The 21,704-nt window shown below is 38.9% G+C and overlaps 1 protein-coding gene across 3 annotated transcripts; it reads right to left on the bottom strand.

The window, feature by feature from the left end:
- Nucleotides 1-400: 400 nt before the first annotated feature.
- On the bottom strand, nt 401-21,595 carry Kin (Kin17 DNA and RNA binding protein). 3 transcript variants are annotated; one of them, XM_069990313.1, is made up of 13 exons: nt 21,405-21,593; nt 17,554-17,648; nt 16,312-16,355; nt 16,103-16,225; nt 14,776-14,957; nt 14,078-14,126; nt 13,059-13,116; nt 12,000-12,129; nt 10,378-10,428; nt 8,026-8,094; nt 6,724-6,823; nt 5,273-5,373; nt 401-1,219 (listed from the first exon to the last, which is right to left on the bottom strand). In XM_069990313.1, exons 1-13 carry the CDS (start codon nt 21,516-21,518, stop codon nt 1,157-1,159), a joined length of 1,179 nt encoding a protein of 392 aa, XP_069846414.1. In that variant the 5' UTR covers nt 21,519-21,593; the 3' UTR covers nt 401-1,156. The 3 variants fall into 3 exon arrangements, with proteins under 3 accessions (XP_069846414.1, XP_069846416.1, XP_069846415.1); XM_069990315.1 differs by lacking the exon at nt 21,405-21,593 and adding an exon at nt 21,105-21,163; XM_069990314.1 differs by lacking the exon at nt 10,378-10,428 and having other exon boundaries at nt 21,405-21,595.
- Nucleotides 21,596-21,704: the final 109 nt, after the last annotated feature.

A 21,704-nucleotide genomic window follows, 5' to 3' on the forward strand; every position in this document is an offset into this window, starting at 1 on the left:
ACTGTGGCTCAAGTGGTAGAGTGCTAGCCTTGAGCTGATATCATGATAATGCTGTGTACACTGAAGTCCTGCTGCACTCCCTTGTGGTTAGTTATGTGACTTACAAATGTCCCTGGTTGGTAGGCTTAGATAGATATAATCAAGTGTGAGATATGTTTCCTGTTTTTATATCTAAATATTACACTGCTCTACTTCAATATAGAACTATATAGTTCAGAATTGTTGGCATGATGAAGCTGCTTTGTAAAACAGTTCAGCAGTTCCTCAAAGTATTACACATGATGAGTTACACAGGACTCTGTAAAATCTGATGTGTAATTGTCATGAGCACCATTCATAGTAGCTAAAAAGTAGCTACAGCCAAAATGCCCACCAACTGATAGATAAACAACACAGGATGTCCACACAATGGAATAGTGTTTGGTAATAAAAGAAATGAAGTACCCCTAAATGACATAACATGGATAAGTCTCAAAGATATTATAACACAAAGTTTAAGACACCTCACATAGAAGACATTGTATTTTTCCATTTATATAAAATGCACAGAATAGTTAAGTCTATACAGATACAAAGTAGACTAATGGTTGTCAGGGGCTGGGAGAGGTTGGGAAAAAATAGATTGTTTACAGGTTTCTTACTGAGGTGACTAAAAATACACTGCCCCCCCTCAATTAAGATAGTAGATATGGTTGCACAACTCTAAATATATTGGAAACTACTTATACTTTAAATGGTGAATTGTGTGAAATGTGAATTACATCACAATAAAACTATTATATTTATAGCTTGGCTTGAAAACTTTTAATTATAATTCAACTTTGCTATTTTGCTACTAAAATATACTTAGAAGTATCCAATCATATGATTCTAAACTGTTATATAAAACACTTTACAATATTCTTTAATGAAGATAGAAAATCATCAAGGAACTATTACAAAAAAAAGCAACAAGGACAAAATTTACAGTTTTGGTACTTCAGGAGACATAATTAAATTTTTCTATAACTTTACACAAATATACAGTAATATTTAAATAAAACCATTTGTTTTATACAAAAGAAATACCCTAACACAGTAGAGTCTCACAATGCTTTGGCAAACATCAATTTGATGCTTTAGAGTTATTTTAATGTATTGTTAACAAATTTTTCAATCAGGCAAGTTTAGATATGTCTTCATATTGAATTCCTTCAACTCTCCGTCCTTTTAAAGGCCCCTAGAAATTCAAATAATTGAAGAAAATGTTAAAAAGACAAATGTGCTTAAAAGGCAAAAACATGAGACCACACTATCAATGCAAATGGGCCTTTTCTATATCTCTAAAACATCTCTAAACCTATGCATTTGAAAAATCAATGGTATTACAATGAAAAGTCACCATGTTTTCTCCAGTGATGTTTGAAATGTGTTATTAGTAGGTTGTATGGCAGGAATTTGGTAGCTATTCAGTATGTGTTCAGCTTCTTGGATAAAGGGCTACAGTTTCTGAATTCTACTGTGACTAGGGAAGCTAATGGCCATAGCTGGAGCTCCTACCCATGGGAAGCCTATATAAGACATGGCTTGGCCATGTTGATCTCCTGGTACAATATGCCATGATCTCTTGTAACCTGCCCATCTCACATGACAACTGAACAAGCCACTTGTTGAAGATGGTTGAGCCCCAGTTGGAAGGATCCTGATGTACAAGTTACCAATGTTCCCTGATAAAGAAAACCCATGTTGAACTTTTACAACGCCATTATCTACTTGGAGATTTCTTTTTTTAGAACATCATCATAAGCAATCCAGATAATCGATAACTTGTCTTCCAGTTTAGTGATGATTTGGGGGGCTGGTCAATATTACATAAAATGGGTTTAACTTTAAATATATTTTCTTCCTCCTTTCACATCCAACAAAAAGGCAAAGGGGAAATCTTTAGAACAAGATGCAACCCAGCAGCACTGAGGCTAATATACACTGCAGGAGTTTCACTCCCACCACCAGTAGGTGGCCTTTACGGTTTTCCCATTCAGTTCTCTTTCCCGGTGTCCCCCATGTGAGATAACAGTGCCTACATTATAGAGCTGTTAGAAAACAGAACATGTGTGAGCATGAGCTCCCATGTAATTGTAACCCCTCTGTACAGTATGTTCACAAATAAAATTAAATTAAATTAAAAAAAAAAAAAAGAAAGTAGATCCTTACAAAGTATAAGAGAATAGTGGAATGAGAATCAGAATTTCCCTTAAAACTGTTGCTCTTTTCTTAAGGAACTAAGTTTCCAGATAAACTGTGACCTGGAAGTGGCACTGTGGCTCAAGTGGTAAAGAGCTCTCCTTGAGCTGAAGAGCTGAGGGACAGCGCCCAGGCCCAGAGTTCAAGCCCCATGACTGACAATAAAACAAAAAACAAAAAAACAGATAAACTGTGACCAAAATTGAATTTTTCATTATTGTGTTTAAAAGTCTTCAGTCCATTATGCCTTTTTAACAAATCTGAATAAAAAGGCAGCCAGACATTTGAGTTCATTAGACTAACAGCTAAAAAGCTAAGCCTGCTAAGGGTCAATGTTCAGGCGATGAAAAGTCTGCCATTAGGGGTCACTCTCACACTAGAGGTGACCCACTTTCAGTCTATTCAAAGTGAATTCCTTTTTTAATGCACTTTCCTATCACTTTTATTACATTTTACACTTGCCTACATTCTTCTCTTGCTGGAGTTGAGGATTGACTCTCCAGTAAGACATCCAATTTCAAAGGAACTTCCTGAATGACCATTAATGTGTGAGCAAAAAAACCCAGGATCTCAGGCTGGGAAGGTGGCTCAGTGGTAGAGAGCTTGCCTTGCATGCATGAGGCCCTGGGTTCAATTCCTCAGCACCATGTATGCAGAAAAAGCGGGAAATAGCACTGTGGCTCAAGTGGTAGAGTGCTGATGAACTGAGGGACAGTGCCCAGGCCCAGAGTTTAGGCCCCACGACTGACAAAAAACAAACAAACAAACAAACAAAAAAAAAAAACGAACAAAAAAACCAGGATCTCTTTTCTCTTTTATAGCCACTTCTAGATGGAGGATTCTAGACTGGGCAACATTCACTGTTAATGTAACCATTTATGTACAGAAACCACCAGGAATCTCAACTGACAAGCCCCCATTACTATAAAAGAGGCAAGCAGCCAGACCTGGGGAACTCCTGGGTTTGGGCTTAGGATCTAAAGACACTGGTTTCAGTTCTGGCAAGCCATGCAGAAGGAAATGTACCCTTTAGGCATTCTCCACTTGAAGACAGTTGATTTTGAATGGAGAGAAAAGATGGAATTGGTTCCCCACAGCTGTTGAAATTATTTTTACTTTTGGGCTGGGAAGGTGGCTCAGTGGTAGAGCACTTGCCTTGCATGCATGAGGCCCTGGGTTCGATTCCTCAGCACCACATAAGCAAAAAGAAAAAAGCCGGAAGTGGCACTGTGGCTCAAGTGGTAGAGCGCTAGCCTTGAGCTGGGACAGCTCCCAGACTCAGAGTTCAAGCCCCACAACTGACAAAAAAAATAAAAATTAAAAAAATTAAAAAAAATTTTTTTTACTTTTATGCCAAATGTTTCCACTTGGAACAGCATCAATTTTTGTTTTTAAAACCACTGTTCAATGGGCTGGGAATATGGCTTAGTGGCAGAGTGCTTACCTAGCATGCATGAAGTACTGGGCTTACTTCCTCAGTATCACATACACAGAAAAAGCCAAAAGTGGTGATGTGCCTCAAAGTGGTAGAGTGCTAGCCTTGAGCAAAAGAAGCTCAGAGACAGTGCTCAGGCCCTGAGTTCAAGCCCTAGGACTGAAAAAAAGGAAAAAGAAAAAAACAAAACAAAACACTGCTCAAGCTGGGCACTGGTGGCTTATGCCTGTAATCCTAGCTACTCAAGAGGCTGAGATCTGAGAATTGTAGTTCAAAACCAGCAAAGGCAGGAAAGTCTATGAGACTCTTATTTCCAATTAACTACCAAAAAGCCAGAAGTGGAGCTGGGACTCAGCTTTGAGCACAAAAGCTCAGGAACAGCAACTCAGCCCTGAGTTCAAGTACTAGGACTGGCACCAAAACAAAACAAAACAACCAAATAAGAACAACAAAAAAACTTTTTTTAAATCCCACTGTTCAGTGGAACAGTGGATTTAGAGGCCTTCTGAGTAGAATCCCTTCAAGTCCTGTTTAATAATGCACACTGGACACTTGTTTTCACAGTATTTAAAATACTGTGGCGATTGTCTTATTCTTTTGAACTCTTCCTACCCGTTATGGGCTTAGATCATTTGTTTTTAGAAAAAAAAAAAAAAAAAACCCTTTAATTCTGAAGGCCCAAATAGTAAAGAGGGATGCAAGGCATGGAAACTGGATGTGGAATCCCTCAAATAAGAACCTAAATGGCTTTTCTAAAAACTCTTTGAGATACATATCTTTTAACAGGCCTACCGGCTTAATGGGCCTATGGATAACCAAGAGAACACATAAAATTTCTGGAATGATTATAAACTTCTATTAGGTTGTCTTAAGAGGTATATTAGCCTCAGAATACTAAAACTTAGAATACTGACGATGACAAACTCTTGTTTACAGATGAAAGTATACTGTGCAACAACAGTGCAGAGCTCTAAGAGCCTTTCCTTCAGATGATATCTGGGCCCCACTCAGACCCTTGTCAGTGATCTCTGATAAGAATGTGATTGCTACAGCAGAGTTCCTGACATTACTGTACTGATGTATGGTACCTTAAATTCTCTATGAAAGGGGGAGGCGTCTGACACTTAAAAACATAGTTGACCACTACAGCAGCTTCCCTATCAACTTTGTCTATAGTCTCTCCACTAATTTTAGTATTCCAAATCAAAATTTATATTATATGAGGGAAAAAAATTTAGTACATAGAACTGTTCATTGTGTACACAATTTTATAAAATATGAAGACTGAAAAGTAACAGACACAATGAACACAATGAATACTGATTGCACAGTAATGAATATTCTTTGGTAATGAAAAAATAAAATGCTTCATTCAAAGGCACAACCACTCAAGAAAATAGGCTTATAAATATTTTCAGTGGCGTTTGAACTTAGTGCCTTGTGCTTGCTAATGTAATAAGCATTTTACCACTTGAGCCTCCCTCCAAGCCCTGTGTATAGATATCTAAATGGGAGGGAAGGTAAACAAGAACCCCAGATTCTAAAACAAAGACCATTACAATTAAAAAGCAGTAGAGTGTGTTTTGAACCTTTGCCTTGTGTGAACATACTTACAGTCTCGATGGTGATGGTGGCTGAGAAGGTCTTCTCATTGATGGATTCCAGCGTGGCTTCATTGCCTCTGTAGCCTCCATTTAAAACTAGAATTCTTTTTCCTATGATGGGGAATGAATGTAAAAGTTAACACAAAGAAAACAGCTAGGTTTTTCTTGTCAGGGCAAAATACACCACACTGAATAAACACAAGGAACTCAAAACCCTTCTCTTAGAAGTTCTCAATCATGTAAGAATTGCAAACTTTGAAAAGAGTTTGACTATAGTTACATAATATTCCTCATTCTTCCCATTCATTTGTTAAAGAGATATATTTTAATTTTAGATTATATATTCTGAAAAAATGGTAAAGTCAGAAGTAATCAGAATAAATTTAGTTTACTTTGTCTTTTCTAATTCCTTAAATAGTTTGGCAGTTTCATAAAAATGTAACCTTATGCCTACCATACAACTGGGCCACTTAAAGCATTTACTCAAGAGAAAAGAAATCATATTCACGAATACACAAACATGAATGTGCACAGCAGTTTTATCTGCACCTGTAAAAAACTACAAATTATCTAAATGTCTATCAACAACTGACTTGGCCAATCTGTGATCTACCTATACAATGGCATACTATTCAGCAACACAAAAAAATGAACTATAGTTATACAACAGGCTCACTCTCCTCCCTAAGAAAAAGACTATAAAAGCTCTGAAAAATATGAACTAAACTGGAGTGACAAAAAAACAGATCTGGGATTGCCTGGAAAGAGAAGGAAGGCTGAAGTTGAGGGCAGAGGATTAGAATAGGAAATGAAGGGTCATATTCATTATCTTGACCACAGGATGGTTTCAGAGTAGTCAAATGTTAAAATGGGTCAAACTGCATTTTTTTATATATGTGCCATTTACTACATACACACTGATAATATATCAATAAAAGTGATGAAAAATTTTCTTATCTGTGAGTTATTTTAAGAGGGAAAAAAATGAGGAATAGGACAAATAAACTAATAAAGACAGTCGCCAAGGCTCACATCATCAATGCCAGCAATAACACACAGAAGAATATTCTGAAATCAGAGGCTAACAATGCAAACCAAAATATATAGATGTGGATAAGAACCCAAAGAAATATACATAGACAGACAGACTTTAACTGGTAGCTAAAAATGTTAATAACATACCTAATATGATTGATTTTTGTCCATGTTTTGCTTTAGAAGAAACAAACTGCAGGAAGGAAAATTCACTCATGCCTTCAAATGGCTTGCTCAGAGGGGTGATAAAGTATTAAGCCACCTGAAGTTGGTTAAATGGTATAGATTATGCTGGCAGTTAATGTTTCTAAATGGAAACATGCCCCTAACTATCCAATAATGTCAAAAGGCAGGTATGTTTTCCAGAATAGAACTGATCATTTTCATAACATACGTATTAGACTGTTGGTCTGCAAACAGATTTACCTGGTGCCGGAATTACTGTCTCTAAATGAGTCTGGTCAAGTTTCAGCTTATCTCCAGAATCAATCATCTTTACAACAGCTGTATACTTGTCAATTACTTCCTGTTGTGTAAAATGAACACTTTTGTAATACAAGAATATGTAAAAACTAGGTAAAAAGGAATAAAATAAAAACAAATGAAATTGCAATTGAATGAGTCATTTCTTCTATAAATAATGCGATTTTCCAGATTATTATGCTTGATTTCTCAGCCCATGATGCTTAATAAAGAACTCATTTCAAAGCTTAGTTGATGTTTTCATCTGGAAAGAATAAGAGACTGATGATCTTAGAATAAGACTTAGAGTAAGTACAGAAGAAGGGCCACTCACAAATACACAAGGCTGGGTGCTGGGATCAAGCTATATTCAGGGAATATGAAAAAGCAGAAAAAGACAGAAATTTCAAAACTCTATGGCAGTCAATAGATTGTTTCCCAAGCAATATAAAAGAAAGTCCTCTGGGGCTGGGAAGGTGGCTCAGTGGTAGAGCGCTTGTCTTGCATGCATGAGGCCCTGGGTTCAATTCCTCAGCACCACATAAGCAAAAAGAAAAAAGCCGGAAGTGGCGCTGTGGCTCAAGTGGTAGAACGCTAGCCTTGAGCTGAAGAGCTCAGGGACAGGTCCCAGGCCCAGAGTTCAGGCCCTACAACCGGATCCACCCCCCCCCCCCCAAAAAAAAAAAAAAAGAAAGAAAGAAAGGCCTCATGAGTTCTCTAGACTGTAAGTATAGTGTCTATCATTAGCAAGACAATACATTTAACTGATAATTAGCAAAGCTTTCACATTGAGTTTTAAATCAAGACTGATGGGGTTTCATATATCCTGTCTGATCCATTAAGAAAACAGACCAAGGTGAACTGAAAAGAAAGTATGTCTCCAAAAGTTGTGAACTTAGATTTCATTTCATGTAATTTTTAGAAACATAGACCCAATACTTCTGCTATAAGGATTTGATTTCTAATAGTTTCACTTGGTCACCCATCAGCTTTTCTTTTCTTTCTTTTTTTTTACGAATTCTCAGCTGGGTGATGGTGGCTCATGCCTATAATCCTAGCTACTAGTAGATTGAGATCTGGTGATTATGGTTTGAAGCCAGCCTGGGCAGACAAAACAATATCATTATTTTCAATTAACCAGCAAAGAGCTGAAATTGGAAGCATAGCTCAAGTTATATTGTGCAAGCTGTAAGTAAAAGTTCCTGGGTTCAAGCCCCAGTACCATCACACATACAGACACACAAGACACATACACATTCTCCCTACCTTAACAATAGCCTTTTTCTTATGATATTTATCTCCAAGTTTTTTGGTTATAATCTTTACAATGATTTCCTAGAAAATAACAGAAAAAGTAAAGATGAAGGAAAAGTCTCAAATTTTGTTTACTCCATACTTTTAAGTCACATTCAATAAAAACATAGTAAAATGGAACTCTTCTGCTAAATAATAATTTAGAAATTACAGTTCTAACTCTTCCCAATAAAGGCTAAACATTGTGTTAGTAATTCTTTATTTCCTTTTCCTCTTTTTTATTCAACATAGTTACCGAAAGGGAAAACAAAACAAACTGGCTGGTTTTCACAGTGAAGGTTTCTTGAGAGCAGGGACTTTTACCATTCACAGCTAATGAATGCTCTACCACATGAACCATGCCTCCAGTCTCATATTTTCTTGGCCAACTAGACAGTCTCCTAGACTTTTATGCCCAGATTGGCTTTGAACTGTGCTCAGATCTCAGCCTCTTGAGAAGTTAGCATTACAGGTATAGGCCACTGGCACTTGGCTTTCACAAGGTTTGTCAACAGGCGGAATTTTTCTTCATTAGGCTGATTTTTAAAAAAACAACAAAAAAAGTAAACAGGATTCCTCTAGATCCGCTCTAGCTGAAAGTATCAATCTGGTGAGCATGTCTTTGGAAACAGGAGAAATCCAGGCTTACTTCATACTAGTTTCACTGCTCTCATTCTTTTTGTGATTTGGATTAGGCAATTAATTTGCTTGATGCATGGCTACATTCACTGCAGGGATTCTATAATCGCCATTTCAAGTAAATAGAAGAAATGGTCACAAGCACTTCCTAAAGGTGTACCAAAACCTGATAAAAACAAATTATTAAGAACTATAAGGAGATAATTAGACAACTGATGACAAAACACCCTATCTGAGTTAGGCCATAAAATATCTAGGCTAAATTTCTCCTAAGTTCTTACAGTTTTATACTGTAGTAATTTAAGACAATTATATTTGCCAACAAAAATAGATCTGTTCAAAATGTTTCTTTTGCTAAGTTGAAAAAATAAAGTCTTTCAAATATATCTCTATAGTCAGCTGGGTATTTCAATAAACTTTACTACCCATCAAATAAGAGACACATTGAACCACTAATGCAGTGTTGGCTACTTGGCACTTTTAACATAATTCTAAGAGAAACTATGAAAAACATGAATTTTTTGTAAGAGAAAATTACCAAGTAAGAAATAAAGTTTAACTGAAAGTATGCTCAATGAAAAGAGAATTTGGAGGGGACCAATAAAAATTTGAAATTATATGTGTATATATTTATATATATATATGTATATATAAATATACATATACACATATATCTTCATGTTGGTTTTCCTTTTACTTTACATCAATTGTTCTTAGTAAGGGTATACATCAGAACTTGGAAGGTGAGTAAAACAATCTGCCTTTCACACTAGGAGACTGGATGGCAGTAGTACTAAAGCATATGTATTTTAAAAATAACTCTCAAGGGCAAGCGTAAGTGATAATAACAGCTATATCAGAGGTTGAGATCAGAAGGACTGCAATTCCACGAACCTAGGTAGAAAAATCTTAAGACTTCATCTCAACAGAGGAAAACTGAGTTGACTTGTATGTGCCTGTTAAACTGGGAAGCCTAAAACAGGAATATTACACTCTAGTTGCAATCTAGAGAATGAGACTTTATCTCAAAAACAAGTGAAAAACAAGGCTGGAGGCATGGCTCAGCAGTAGAGCACTGTCTAGCAAGTGCAAGGCTAAATTCAAACCCTAATACTGCTCCCCTCAATGAGAAAATTTATATTGATGAAGCAAAAATCCCAGAGGTAAGACATTTATGAACAAAAAAATCATGTCATTATGAATGTAGTATGTAGAGCTATATATCAAATATGTACATAGTTTCAAGTTATTATTCTAAAATAAGCAATTAAAAACAAGCCTCCCTTGTCTTGTCAAATTAAAGTCTGTTTTTTTTCCTACAAAGTACTTAAAAGTATGACTTAAAGACTATACATTTCAGCATTTACAATGGTATACTTTAATCCCATTTCTGAAAATACATCATTTCCGTCCTATAACAACAACAAAAAAATCTGCAACTAATTCCAGGCTCAAATTCACGGTGACCATAAACTCAGCACTAAACTAAAGGAACACCACTGATCTATGAACGCAACATAGTTGCACCCAATAATTAATTAAAGTTCAGTAGAAAGTCACTACAAATGATAACTAACTCCATTTACAAATTTTACATATATTTAGGAAATTTAGTTATACCAAAGGTGGCTACATCATTCACTGAATGCAAATGTAGGAGGTAAAAGGTACAGTCGTAACACGTACAGGCTGCAGCCAGTGGTCAGTTCGGGATGTTCTTTTCTTTTCCTCTTCGATCTACAGAACACACAAGATATCCTGAAAATATTCTCCTTAGAATCCTGTTTATTTCAAAATACTATTCTACTTAGCAAAATGACACTATGCAATTCATATTTCACCAATGATAAGGTTTATAAGCTCTAATAAATTTTTTAAGCATTAATTAACTTGTTTGTTCGCTTGTTTTTGAGACAGTCTTACTATGGAGTCTGGTGTAGCTTGGAGCTTGCTATGTAGACCACACTAAATGCAAACGTGAAATCTTCCTGCCTTTACTTCCTGAGTGTTAGGCATGTACCACCACCACTTAGAGAGGTGTTAATTCATTTTGAAATAAGAAAATGGATCATTGGATTTAAAAAAACCAAAACCAAAACAAAAAAATATGTGATAAGGCCAGCTAGCTGACCAAAACACAAAAACCACTTAGGCTGCTCAATACTGAAAGCCGTCTGCCAATCCCACAGTACCCTCCTTGCATTTTCCCCATCCTCTGTGACTGTCACAAGCTGGAAATGTATAAATTATTTTTCATGTGGTGAAAATATAGACAATTTAGCATGGCATGGCTGGGGACACAGTCTGAAAGCAAGAGAAGGCAATGAGAATAAAAGCTCAGAAGTCAAATAGAAGACAATCACCACCAAGAGAGATGTAACTAAGAGAGACAAAAAGAGAAAGTGCTGTCTATTATGGCTATATACCATGCCTTTTTCATTCCCAACTGCTTCAAACTAACCTTAAACACAACTCTGAATGGGATCCAATAATGTCATTCTAATCCTTGTTTTAAAATCCTCCAACAGCAAGGTATGAGCTACTAGCTCATACCTACTAGTAGCTCATACCTACTGAGTAGATAATTCTATCTACTCAGGAGGCTGAGATCTCAGCATTGAAGTTCAAAGTCAGCCCAGGCAAGAAAGTCTATGAGACTCTTATTTCCAATTAAACACCAAAATGCTACAGTGGAGCTTTGGCTCAAGTGATAGAACACCAGCCTTGAGCATAAAAGCTCAGAGAATGTTCAGGGCCTGAGTTCAAGCTCCAGGATAGGCACAGAGCACCTGTGTAGCATGCACAAGGCTTTGGTTCAATCACACCAGTTTCACAGATAAAAAGAATCTTTTGGATAAGATGGCCCTAAATCGAGGAAATACATGGTCAATGACCCATCACATATATAAAGCATTAGGTAAAATAAAAATAAAAGCATGTCTCAGCTGGCTAGGAGGTGATACTTGGGTGTCAGGGGCACCAGGAGGTACAAATGTTAGCGGGAGGACCACCAGAGGAGTTCAATCTGAAATACCACTGAAGTCCTAATCAAATACTAACATAACTGTTTGGAGAGTTTCAAAGTTAGCTCTAGAGACAAGAGAATAAACACAAGGGGATTGGGGGAGGGCAGCATGATGCTCTAATTAGCTCAGACAAACCAAGGCTTTTTTTCCCTCAACACACAGAAAAATTTCCCTAACTTTATAGTAATGTGGTAAGTGGTGTAACTTACTTTTCCTCTGACTTGAGTTACATTTTTCCACTAATTGTTTGCATGTATGGATGTAGCTCATATGGTATCATACCTCCATGATTTCATCCAGTGCAGATTTCTTTTTCTTCTTTTCTTTAGCCTGCGCTGAGCTCTGGGAAGAGTCTTTTCGCTTTACCGACGCTGCACTCCCTAACGTTTTCAGGGCACTTGGCCCCAAAGAACTGGGAATAGAACAGAACCATGATTGCTATACGCAATGTAGTTTACACACATGTACAACCAACAGTAGAACATAAATGCAGCCAAAACAAAGGATGTGCCTGCATCTTCTGCATAACAGCACACGAGGACACAGCTTGCCTGCCTTCGCTCCCCTTATGTCCTCTCTGGCTAATTCAGTACATGCAATATGCACCATATGCAATATGGTGGGGACACAGGCTTCAGCATTTGGAGATGAGGGTTTGCAGCTACTCATGAGGAACATTACGCACTCATTTAATCTTTACATTCTCCTCTGTAATGGTTTTTGGTAATATCCTGGGGACACAGTTCAGGGGCAGAGCACTTGTGTAGCATGCACAAAGCTTTCGTTCAATCACACCAATATCACAAAAAAAGAAAAAGAAAAAAGAATCTGGGAGGGGAATGTGGCTTAGTGGTAGAGTGCTCACATAGCATTCATGAAGACCTGGGTTCAATTCTTCAGTACCACATAAAGAGAAAGAAGTGGTGTTATGGGTCAAGTGGTAGAGTGCTAGCCTTGGGCAAAAGAAGCTCAGGGACAGTGGCCAGGCCCTGAGTTCAAGCTCCAGGACTGGCAAAAAACAAAAAAACTTTTGGATAGGATGGCCCAACTCAGCTTGATTCCAAGAATCAGATAAGAGGTTTTAAAACAATTACTAAGAGTCTGACACCGTACTGACGGTGGTTTTAAAGTAAAGTTCAGCATGTCACTTAACTGTTTTATATTGGTCCTAAGTGTCTAGAGTTTGGTAGTGTACATTTAAAATTCTCTAATGCTGGCACATGGCGTCCCCTGAATGCCACTCTAATCACTACAGTTGAGAAAAAGGTTTGGGGCACTTCAACTGTAGCAACCACCATCTCCAAGACTTGCACAGCTGTATGATTTCTAGCTGCAACTCACCTGGATTTGGAAGATGTTCCTGCTGAACTGCATGCTCCTTTATTCAGATTAAATGTAACTAGAGGGAAAAAAAAATTATTATATATATATATATATATACATATTATATATATGTATTTATTGGTACACACATACATGCATATTTAAGAAAACTTATATAATAAAACTTCTTAAAGATTTCATAGACTTCACAAACTTTGTTTTTTGAGACAGCTCTCACTGTGCAGCCAACACTAGTCCTTCACACTCACAGGCATGCGCCCTGTGTCTAGCCTTAGTCACAAACATTTTTGATCAATGAGGCTAAAAATATTCCTCTCAGATTCCTGCAAAATATCCTCAGCTGGTACTTGTAGAGTGGGGCAGGACCTTATCCATTATGTCACTCTAGCAGTCAGTACTGGCTGCTTTGACATCCTGCCCTCCTCTTCCATTCTTACTAGTACGCCAACTTGGTTTACATGTCCGTACCTCTTCCCTGTGGTTGAGGGGAAATAACACCATCTTCAGCTCTGAGGTCAATTTATGCTGGGATAAATTTTATGTCGATTTGTCTACATCAATCAATATAAAACCTGTGACTGCTTTTAGGGTACGTATGTGAAACAGTTCTGGCACAATGGCATTTGAAAGCAAGTCCACTGGGATGATGACTGTCTTCTAGGAAGTTTGCTTGCTCTGGAAGAGATGCTTTCTGCCATCCATTGGAAAATGCTGAGTCTGTATGTGATGGATGGAATGCTGGCAGCTACCTTGTCTCTGTATGGCATGACCCCATTTTGCCTCTGAGGTTTTTATTACAGCAAGAAATTTCCTTCTTGCCTAAACCTATATTATTTTCTGCTACTTCTGGGTGAAGGCATTCCCATCCAATTCACACTATTATATTTTCATTTTATAGATAAGAACAGTCAAACTCTGATGAAGTAAATGCTTTCTTCCCAGACAAGTTGTTTTCCTTTAGTCAGCAGGTACAAAGTAATTGTTTAAAATATTTAAAAAGGAAATTTAAAAACAACCTTTCTCTTCATCATTTTCTCTGCTTAATTCTGTGAAAACAGGGGTCTCCTGGGGGAAAAAAAAAGCAAAGAAAAAACTTGAAGATGTGGTTTACAGTGTATTTACTATTAGCAGTCAGTAGGTTTAAATTATAACTTACTGATGTAACTTACTGATGTTGCAAAGTAGCTCAAAGACAAAACTATGGATTACATTCCCAATTAAGAAATTACATAAATATGCACTATATTCATAAAATGACATGATAAAATGAAATCCTCACAGCTGGCAGGCTCTCTTCAGCCATATCCTGGGTCTGATATTTTGCTTGTTAACTAGAGACAGAATCCCACGGACTTTTCTGCCTAGGCTGGCTTCAAACCTCTACCCTCCAGCCACCTGAGTAGTTAGGACTACCAGCATGAGCCACCAACATTGGGCCACAGCTGTCTTCATACTGTGTTTAATTTCAATGTTGTACTAACTGCAATTGGATGAGATTAGGGACCATCTCTGCTTTAATGATAAAGAGGCTACAGTTTAGGAAGATTACTTAATGACTCCAAGATTATAAAGTTAGCAAGTGAGGAACTGGTTCAACTCCTAGTCTTGTTGTGCTCTTGCTCCTCCTTAATGACAATACCCAACTCAGTTAACAGCAAGCAATACTCTGTCAGACTTGTACATGGCCTCTGTGGAGGATGAGGCCACTGCCCACCTGCTCTTTCCCTTCCAGACCTCGTCTCACTTGCTCTTCAATAAACTTGGCAGTTTTTTCTTCATCATCAAGGTCCTGCTTCTTCTTTTTCTCTAGCTCCAGTTGCCGCCGAATAGTTTCTGGGTCCCTGTCTATGTACTGAATGTACCAGCCTTTTGGTGTCTCATCCACTTTGCACAAGCCTTAAAGAAAACAACAGATACAGTGTGACTGTGTATGGTGATGGCAAAAGGAGCCTCAATGAAAGCTGTTGATCCAAGGAGTGGAAGAAAAGAGCAACAGACGAGGTTATTCTGAGAAAAACATAACACACACACATCTGAAATGCAATAGCAAAACTCCTCCATGCAATAAATGAACACTAAAAGAAAAAGGAATGGCCAAAAAGTAACACAGGCTCAGATGGCAGGGTGGGCAAACAGTGGGAGGGAGAGGGCTACTGAAGTGGGGAAATGGGGATGGATATGGTCAGTGTAGTTTATTTGTACTTATGAAAATATAAAATGATACCTGATGAAATAATTTTTTAAGAGGGAGAGGGGAGGGGAGGAGAATGAGGGAGAGAATGGATGGTTGGGACACCCTGTACATAAGGCTATGTCACAGTGAAACCCCTCTTGCACACCCAATGTATGCTAGTAAAAAACAAATTACAGATTATGTAAGTTTGAATCTAAATCAAGCAGAATATAAATACAAGTGTGTTTCACTTCTGCAATATAGCAAATAGATTCAAGCACATGAATTTGGAATACTGGCACTTACTGTGAGTGAAGTGGTATCACTCTTTCTTTAAACAGAAAAGATTGTTGTGCATTTTATATATTATACTAAGGTAACATTTAACAGAGAAGCACATGGAAAAACAATTGTTTAGCATAGCAATTATCTAACCATTTCTAAGTATTGAATATCCAATGAGTACATGATGTTTTGTTAACTTAAAAGGAGCAGTAGGCAGCTAGGGGCTCACACCTATAATCCTAGCTACACAGGAGTCTGAGATCTGTGGATGGCAGTTCAAAGCCAGCCTGGGGAGGAAAGGCCGTGAGACTCTTATCTCCAATTAAGCACCAGAAAACTGGAAGTGGAGGTGTGGCAGAGCACTCGAGTTGGGACAGCACCCAGGTCCAGAGTTTAAGCCCCACGACCAACCCAAAACAAAACAAAACAAAACCCTAGATAATAAATGAAACCAACCCTGGAATAGTATGTCCCTCTTCTCCCATTCTGAAATTGCCCTCACATATCTTCTCTTCTATTTGATTTAAAAATTACACATCCTCTCACTCCCATTAATGAAGCCACATGGCAGCTCTCCTCTTACCTTCCCTGCCCAGCCACTTGGTAAAGTCTGTTAGTGTTTCCCACTGAGTGGCATTCATGTGGATGTGCTCACGGTGGCTGATGTACTCATTGTAGACGATGTTGTTGTGCACTCTCTTGGTACCTAAGAACAAAATGTGACACTGGTGACCCTGAGAAGACTAGACAAAATTATAAAGTCATTACCTAGGCAATACTTAAGATGCTTACCAAAGCGTCTCCTAAGAAGTTCTAGAAAGTCATTTCTGAACTCCCTAGTAAAAGAAAGACAGCAAAGTGTTACGGTATTTTCTATACATATATATCACCACCTTTCTGAAATCTAAGCAATCATCATTTTAATACCTAAACAATATAGGAAACAGCTATGAATCTTTTTTTTTTTTTTTTTTGGGTCCGGTCGTGGGGCCTGAACTCTGGGCCTGGGCGCTGTCCCTCAGCTCTTCAGCTCAAGGCTAGCGCTCTATCACTTGAGCCACAGCACCACTTCCGGCTTTTTTTCTTTTTGCTTATATGGTGCTGAGGAATCGAACCCAGGGCCTCAGGCATGCAAGGCAAGCGCTCTACCACTGAGCCACCTTCCCAGCCCCACAGCTATGAATCTTTAAAACTAAACAAGGAAAGCAAAGAATAAGGTGAGGAGTTGGAGTTTGAAGTCAGATCTTCAAACCTGACTAGGCAGGAGGCTGTACCAGTTTAGTCATACCTCCAATTCTTTTTGGGTTGGCTACTTTTCAGATGGGATGTAATACTGACTGCTTCAGAGCACAATCCTACCTATGCCTCCCAAATAGCTGGGCTTATGGGCTTTTCCAAGGTAGCCTCAAACTATGGCCCTACCATCTCCCCACTTCAAGACAACGGCTGTTAAGGGAAAGTCAATTTAGAACTGAAACAGTTTCTCCTTAGTGAAGCAGCCATACAAAAAGTTACCATATAGAAGCAACACTAAATGCTAATAACGATAATTATGAACTAATGTTCACTGACTACTGGATACTCTTCCGGGTACTTAATCTTCCTTCAGACTCTGAAAGAGCAACAATACTGGGAAGTAGGCACTTTTTCAGTGTTGTCTTACCAATGAGGAGATTAAAGCACAGAAAAACTCAAGTAGTTCATCCATGGGCACTCTTCACATCTCCTAAGAGGACAGGAATTTGCTATAGGATGGTTGATAGCATGACCTGTATTCTCAGTCATAATTGTGTCAGAATGAAAGACAGCTTTATAGTTTTGTATGTTTCAAATAGGAGAGGGAGACCAATATTTACTAGAAACACTTTCGTAGCAATTTCATACTGTGATAGATTTTCAACACAAGATAAAACCTGAGCAGAGAGATAATGGAGCCTTCATATTAGCATATAATGATAATAGATCTCCAATATACAAAACTGCATTAAGCACTTATAAATGTCTATGAGATGAAAATGCCTTTCAGTTACTTACTCTGAAAAATAATCCATAAACTGTTGAGGATTTTCTGAAGCCAGCAACAGTTGTCTCTGATGAGATTCAGACATACAATGACACTTGAAGCCATTCTACAAAAACATGTAAAGGTAGTAATTACATTCTTTTAAAAAACAAACAAAACAACAAAGGAGGAGGCTACAATGCTTGATAACAAATGTACTCATTATCTTGCCCATGTAATTGTAACCCCTCTGTACAGTATTTTCACAACAAAAAAAAATAAGAAAAAATTCAAAACAAACAGACAAAACAACCCTGTAGCATTTATTGTCATCTGGTAATAACCCAAGATAAATCAAAAATGTTTGAATAATAAGATCTCAACAATAGGGCTCATTAAACAATAAAGAAGGCAAAAGACAATCAGATGGAAAAATTCAATATAGGGACAACGCACTAGGAAAACTAACTGTTCTAAACCTCTTCAACCAGTCAATGCAAAAGTAAAAAAACTAGTGGGGTGAATGAGAGTGGGTTCTATTCCAAATTTAGAATCCTGAGAAAATTGAGAATTAAAAGCACCAATAATGTGGAACACAGTTTTTAGAAGCTATTTTGTAAAATATTATAATGGTGAGTATAGTAAGCCTGTTCTATTTGTGAAACTTTTAAACATGGTAGATAAACAAATACCAAAGAAAATTTAAAACAAAAATTTTCAACTCCAGCATGCATACTGGGTAGTTCAGTTGATGCAGAACTTTCAGCTAGTGCTGTATTATTGCTGTGTTTAAGTCACATATGGTTGTTTGCCTGCTCCCTAATTTTTGAAAATCTACCTCCCCAAAAGCAAATAGTCTCCACAAAGCATGGAAAAAGTTAATGTGCTTAACGGAAATGAAAGTAAAAATCTGAGAATTGTTGATAGTATGTCTTTAGTGGGAGCTGGGTGGTGTTAAGAGAAAAAGGAATCAGGCATTGGCAGTGTCTTCTTTTTTTTGGGGGGGGGGAGGGGTCCGGTCATGGGGCCTGAACTCTGGGCCTGAGCGTTGTCCCTCAGCTCTTCAGCTCAAGGCTAGCGCTCTACCACTTGAGCCACAGTGCCACTTCCAGCTTTTTTCTTTTTGCTTATGTGGTGCTGAGGAATCAAATCCAGGGCCTCGGACATGCAAGGCAAGCGGTCTACCACTGAGCCAACTTCCCAGCCCTGGCAGTGTCTTTTAAAGCATGTGTAGTTTGTCTTAAAAAATGCTCTCCTTAAAGAGGAGAAGATATCAGGGGTATCTTGTATAATTATACATGTTATTATGCACTTTTCAAAACCCACAGACTCGTCAACACCAGAGTGAGTCCTAATATAAACTGGACATAGGGTGATACAGATGTGTCAAGGTAGGCTCAGCTTACCACAATAGATGCAATACTCTGTTGCAGGATGTTGATGGGGGCAGCCATACACAAATGGGAAGAGGAGGTATATGGGCAATCTCTGTACCTTCCAGCTGGTTTTGTTGCTGTGAACATAAAGCTGTTCTAAAAACTAAAGGCTAATAAAAAGAACAAAGGCCAGCTGCTAGTGGCTCATGCCTGTAATTCTAACTACTCAGGAGGCTGAGATATGAGGTTTGTGGTTTGAAGCCAGGCAGGCTTCAGAAAAACTACTCAGAAAAAGCTGGAAGTGACTCTGTGACTCAAGTGGTAGAGCACTGGCCTTGAGATAAAGAATCTCAGAGACAACAACCTGGCCCTCAGATCAAGCCCCAGAATCTGCCAGAAAAAAAAAGAACAAAACATCATACTGTATTATAATCAATATAATTCATGGCTTTTTTCTTGTGTGCTCATAGGGCTTTTCCTCAGCCTTTTACTCAAGCCTGACACCCTATCACTTGAGCTATACCTTGAGGCTTTTTGGTAGAGATGAGTCTCATGGACTTTTCTGCCTAGATGGGCTTTGAATCACCATCCCCAGATCTCAGCCTCTTCATTAGCTAGGATTATAGGCAGCACCTGGCCAATTCATGGCTTTTGATTGAACTTTGGTTGGTTTGAAAGTGTGACTAGGTAGTGTGTGATACAAAGGATTTGAGATTAAGTATGCTAGATTAATGACACACTAACATATATATATATATATAGATAGATAGATAAATAGATAGATAGATAGATATAAAAGCATCCTGATGGACTGGGAATGTGGCTTAGTGGTAGAGTGCTTGCCTAGTACCCATGAAGCCCTGGGCTCAATTCCTCAGTACACCACAAACAGAAAAAGCTGGAAGTGGCGCTGTAGTGGTAGAGTGCAAGTCTTGAGCAAAAGAAGAAAAGAAGCTTAGGGACAGTGCCCAGGCCCCGAGTTTAAGCCCCAGGACTGGCAAAAATAAAAAATGAAAATAATAAGTAAATAATAAAAGCATCCTGGAATGCTGAGGCATATCAAGTGTTCAGAGGGAGAATATCCTGATACTTAGGGTTTACACTAAAATATTTTAGAAAAAAATAAATATGGCAAAGTACTTCAAGTGTTATATATGGGTGTCTACTACCCACAGTAAAAACCTTAAGAACCAAGTCTGCAGCCAGCCTCTTACATCCTAACATTTCATTACAAGTTGCCAAAATTCATTACTAGGGGAAATAAAGGCATCTTGTGACTTTACAGAATGGTTTACATATGGTTTTCTCTTTGCTATTTTCTTTTGTGTTCTTTCACTATAATAAATCATAGTAAGTAATACTGCTAAAAAAAAATGCACCTAGTTTACTGTATTGTTATAGCAGCCTAAGCAGCTAGAGATACTGGATGTGTAAATATCCATATATCCATTGTACTAGTCTCCAGTTTTCTGTGTGAGAATCTCACCCTGACTTAGAGAGAAAAGAAAGAAAATAACTATTGATATTATTCATTGTATGTTCTACCTAAACTAAAGCACCGAAGTAGACTGATCCTTTGCTTTTCTGAGAAAAATGTCACATCACTAATCTGTTCCTAGTTCTTCAATGGGCTGCCACCATCCACCCCATTCATGGGATAAAAGTATAAACTTCATAGCATGACATGTAAGGGTAAAAAGGTCTTCCTGACTCACTTTACATATGATTCACTCACTTAAAACTTAACATCCAGTTGGGTGCCAGTGGCTCAGCCTGTAATCCTAGGTGAGGCTGAGATCTGTGATGTAGATTGCTAGCCTGGAGTGAAAAAGCTAAGGCACAGGGACGCGTGCACAACATACACTCCCACCTCCACACCCCCACACACCTCCACACCCCCACACACCTCCACCTCCTGACAAGTAGGTACAACTATGGTTCTCACTTTACAAGTGAGTAGGCAAATAAAGAGAGAATGTAAGTAGTTTGCCCAATCTTAAGTGGCACGGCTGGAAGCCATGATTCTGACAGCCTGACTCCCAGCTAAGTCCTTCATTTTATAAGCGCAGCATAATGCCATATTGTCGGTGCTCGATAAAGTCTTGTTAAAGACCATTGTTTTCCTTTGTCATCAGAAGCCGACTGGGAATCGTCCTACTTTTCTCACGAGTGAAGTCAGAGCCGCCGCGCGCCGGCACAGCACTCACCACTCCCGCTGCCAGGAGAGCTGTGCGCGCCTTTTACTTGTTGTGGTTGTTGTTGTTTCCTTTGGGGATTGGGAGCTGGAGCGGGGAGGAAGAGAGTGTCAGGGGCCGGGGAGCCCGGCTGAGGCCCGAGCCCGCAGGGAAGCACAGCTCTACGGGGCTGGGCAGTTGGGTCGCTCCAGCAAGATCCCAGAGGCCCCAAGATGCGACTGCCAGGTGCCAGCCTTCATCCGCGCCGGGGACCCCAACTTGGACTTCCGGGACGGCCTCCGGGGCATACGGAGCCATTACAGGCCTACTCACCTCGTCCCGGCACTGCTTCTGGCACATCTGGCAATACCATCGCAACTTCTGAAGCCCTTTGGATTTGATTCTGTTGGCGATGGCCTTGGGAGTGAGAAAATCTGACTTCCCCATCGCGACCACCACAGCTAGCGACCGCCTTCGGGAGCGCCGAGTCCCGCCGACCGGAAGCGGAACTGTCACGACGGGAGGGGGCGGGACAAAGTTGACAGCCGGAAAAAGGTGGGTCCAGGGAAAAGGCTGGGTTCCAACACTCGCGAGACTTCCCGGTCTCTGGCGGGAGGGAACGAGACTGACAGG

This window comes from Dipodomys merriami, unplaced genomic scaffold (genome assembly GCF_024711535.1).
Source record: "Dipodomys merriami isolate MVZ:Mamm:240054 unplaced genomic scaffold, mDipMer1.0.p SCAF_4, whole genome shotgun sequence".
Classification (NCBI taxonomy): Eukaryota; Metazoa; Chordata; class Mammalia; order Rodentia; family Heteromyidae; genus Dipodomys; species Dipodomys merriami.

Bases quoted from the DNA above. Each gene is read 5' to 3' on its own strand.
- Kin (XM_069990313.1), bottom strand. From the start codon at position 21,518: ATGGGGAAGTCAGATTTTCTCACTCCCAAGGCCATCGCCAACAGAATC. The intron at 13,117-14,077 runs GTTGTTTTTAAA...TTTTCCCTCTAG, and splicing joins AGAAAATGATGAAGAGAAAG to TTACATTTAATCTGAATAAA. The intron at 1,220-5,272 runs GTAAGTATGTTC...TTGAATTTCTAG, and splicing joins CCACCATCACCATCGAGACT to GGGCCTTTAAAAGGACGGAG.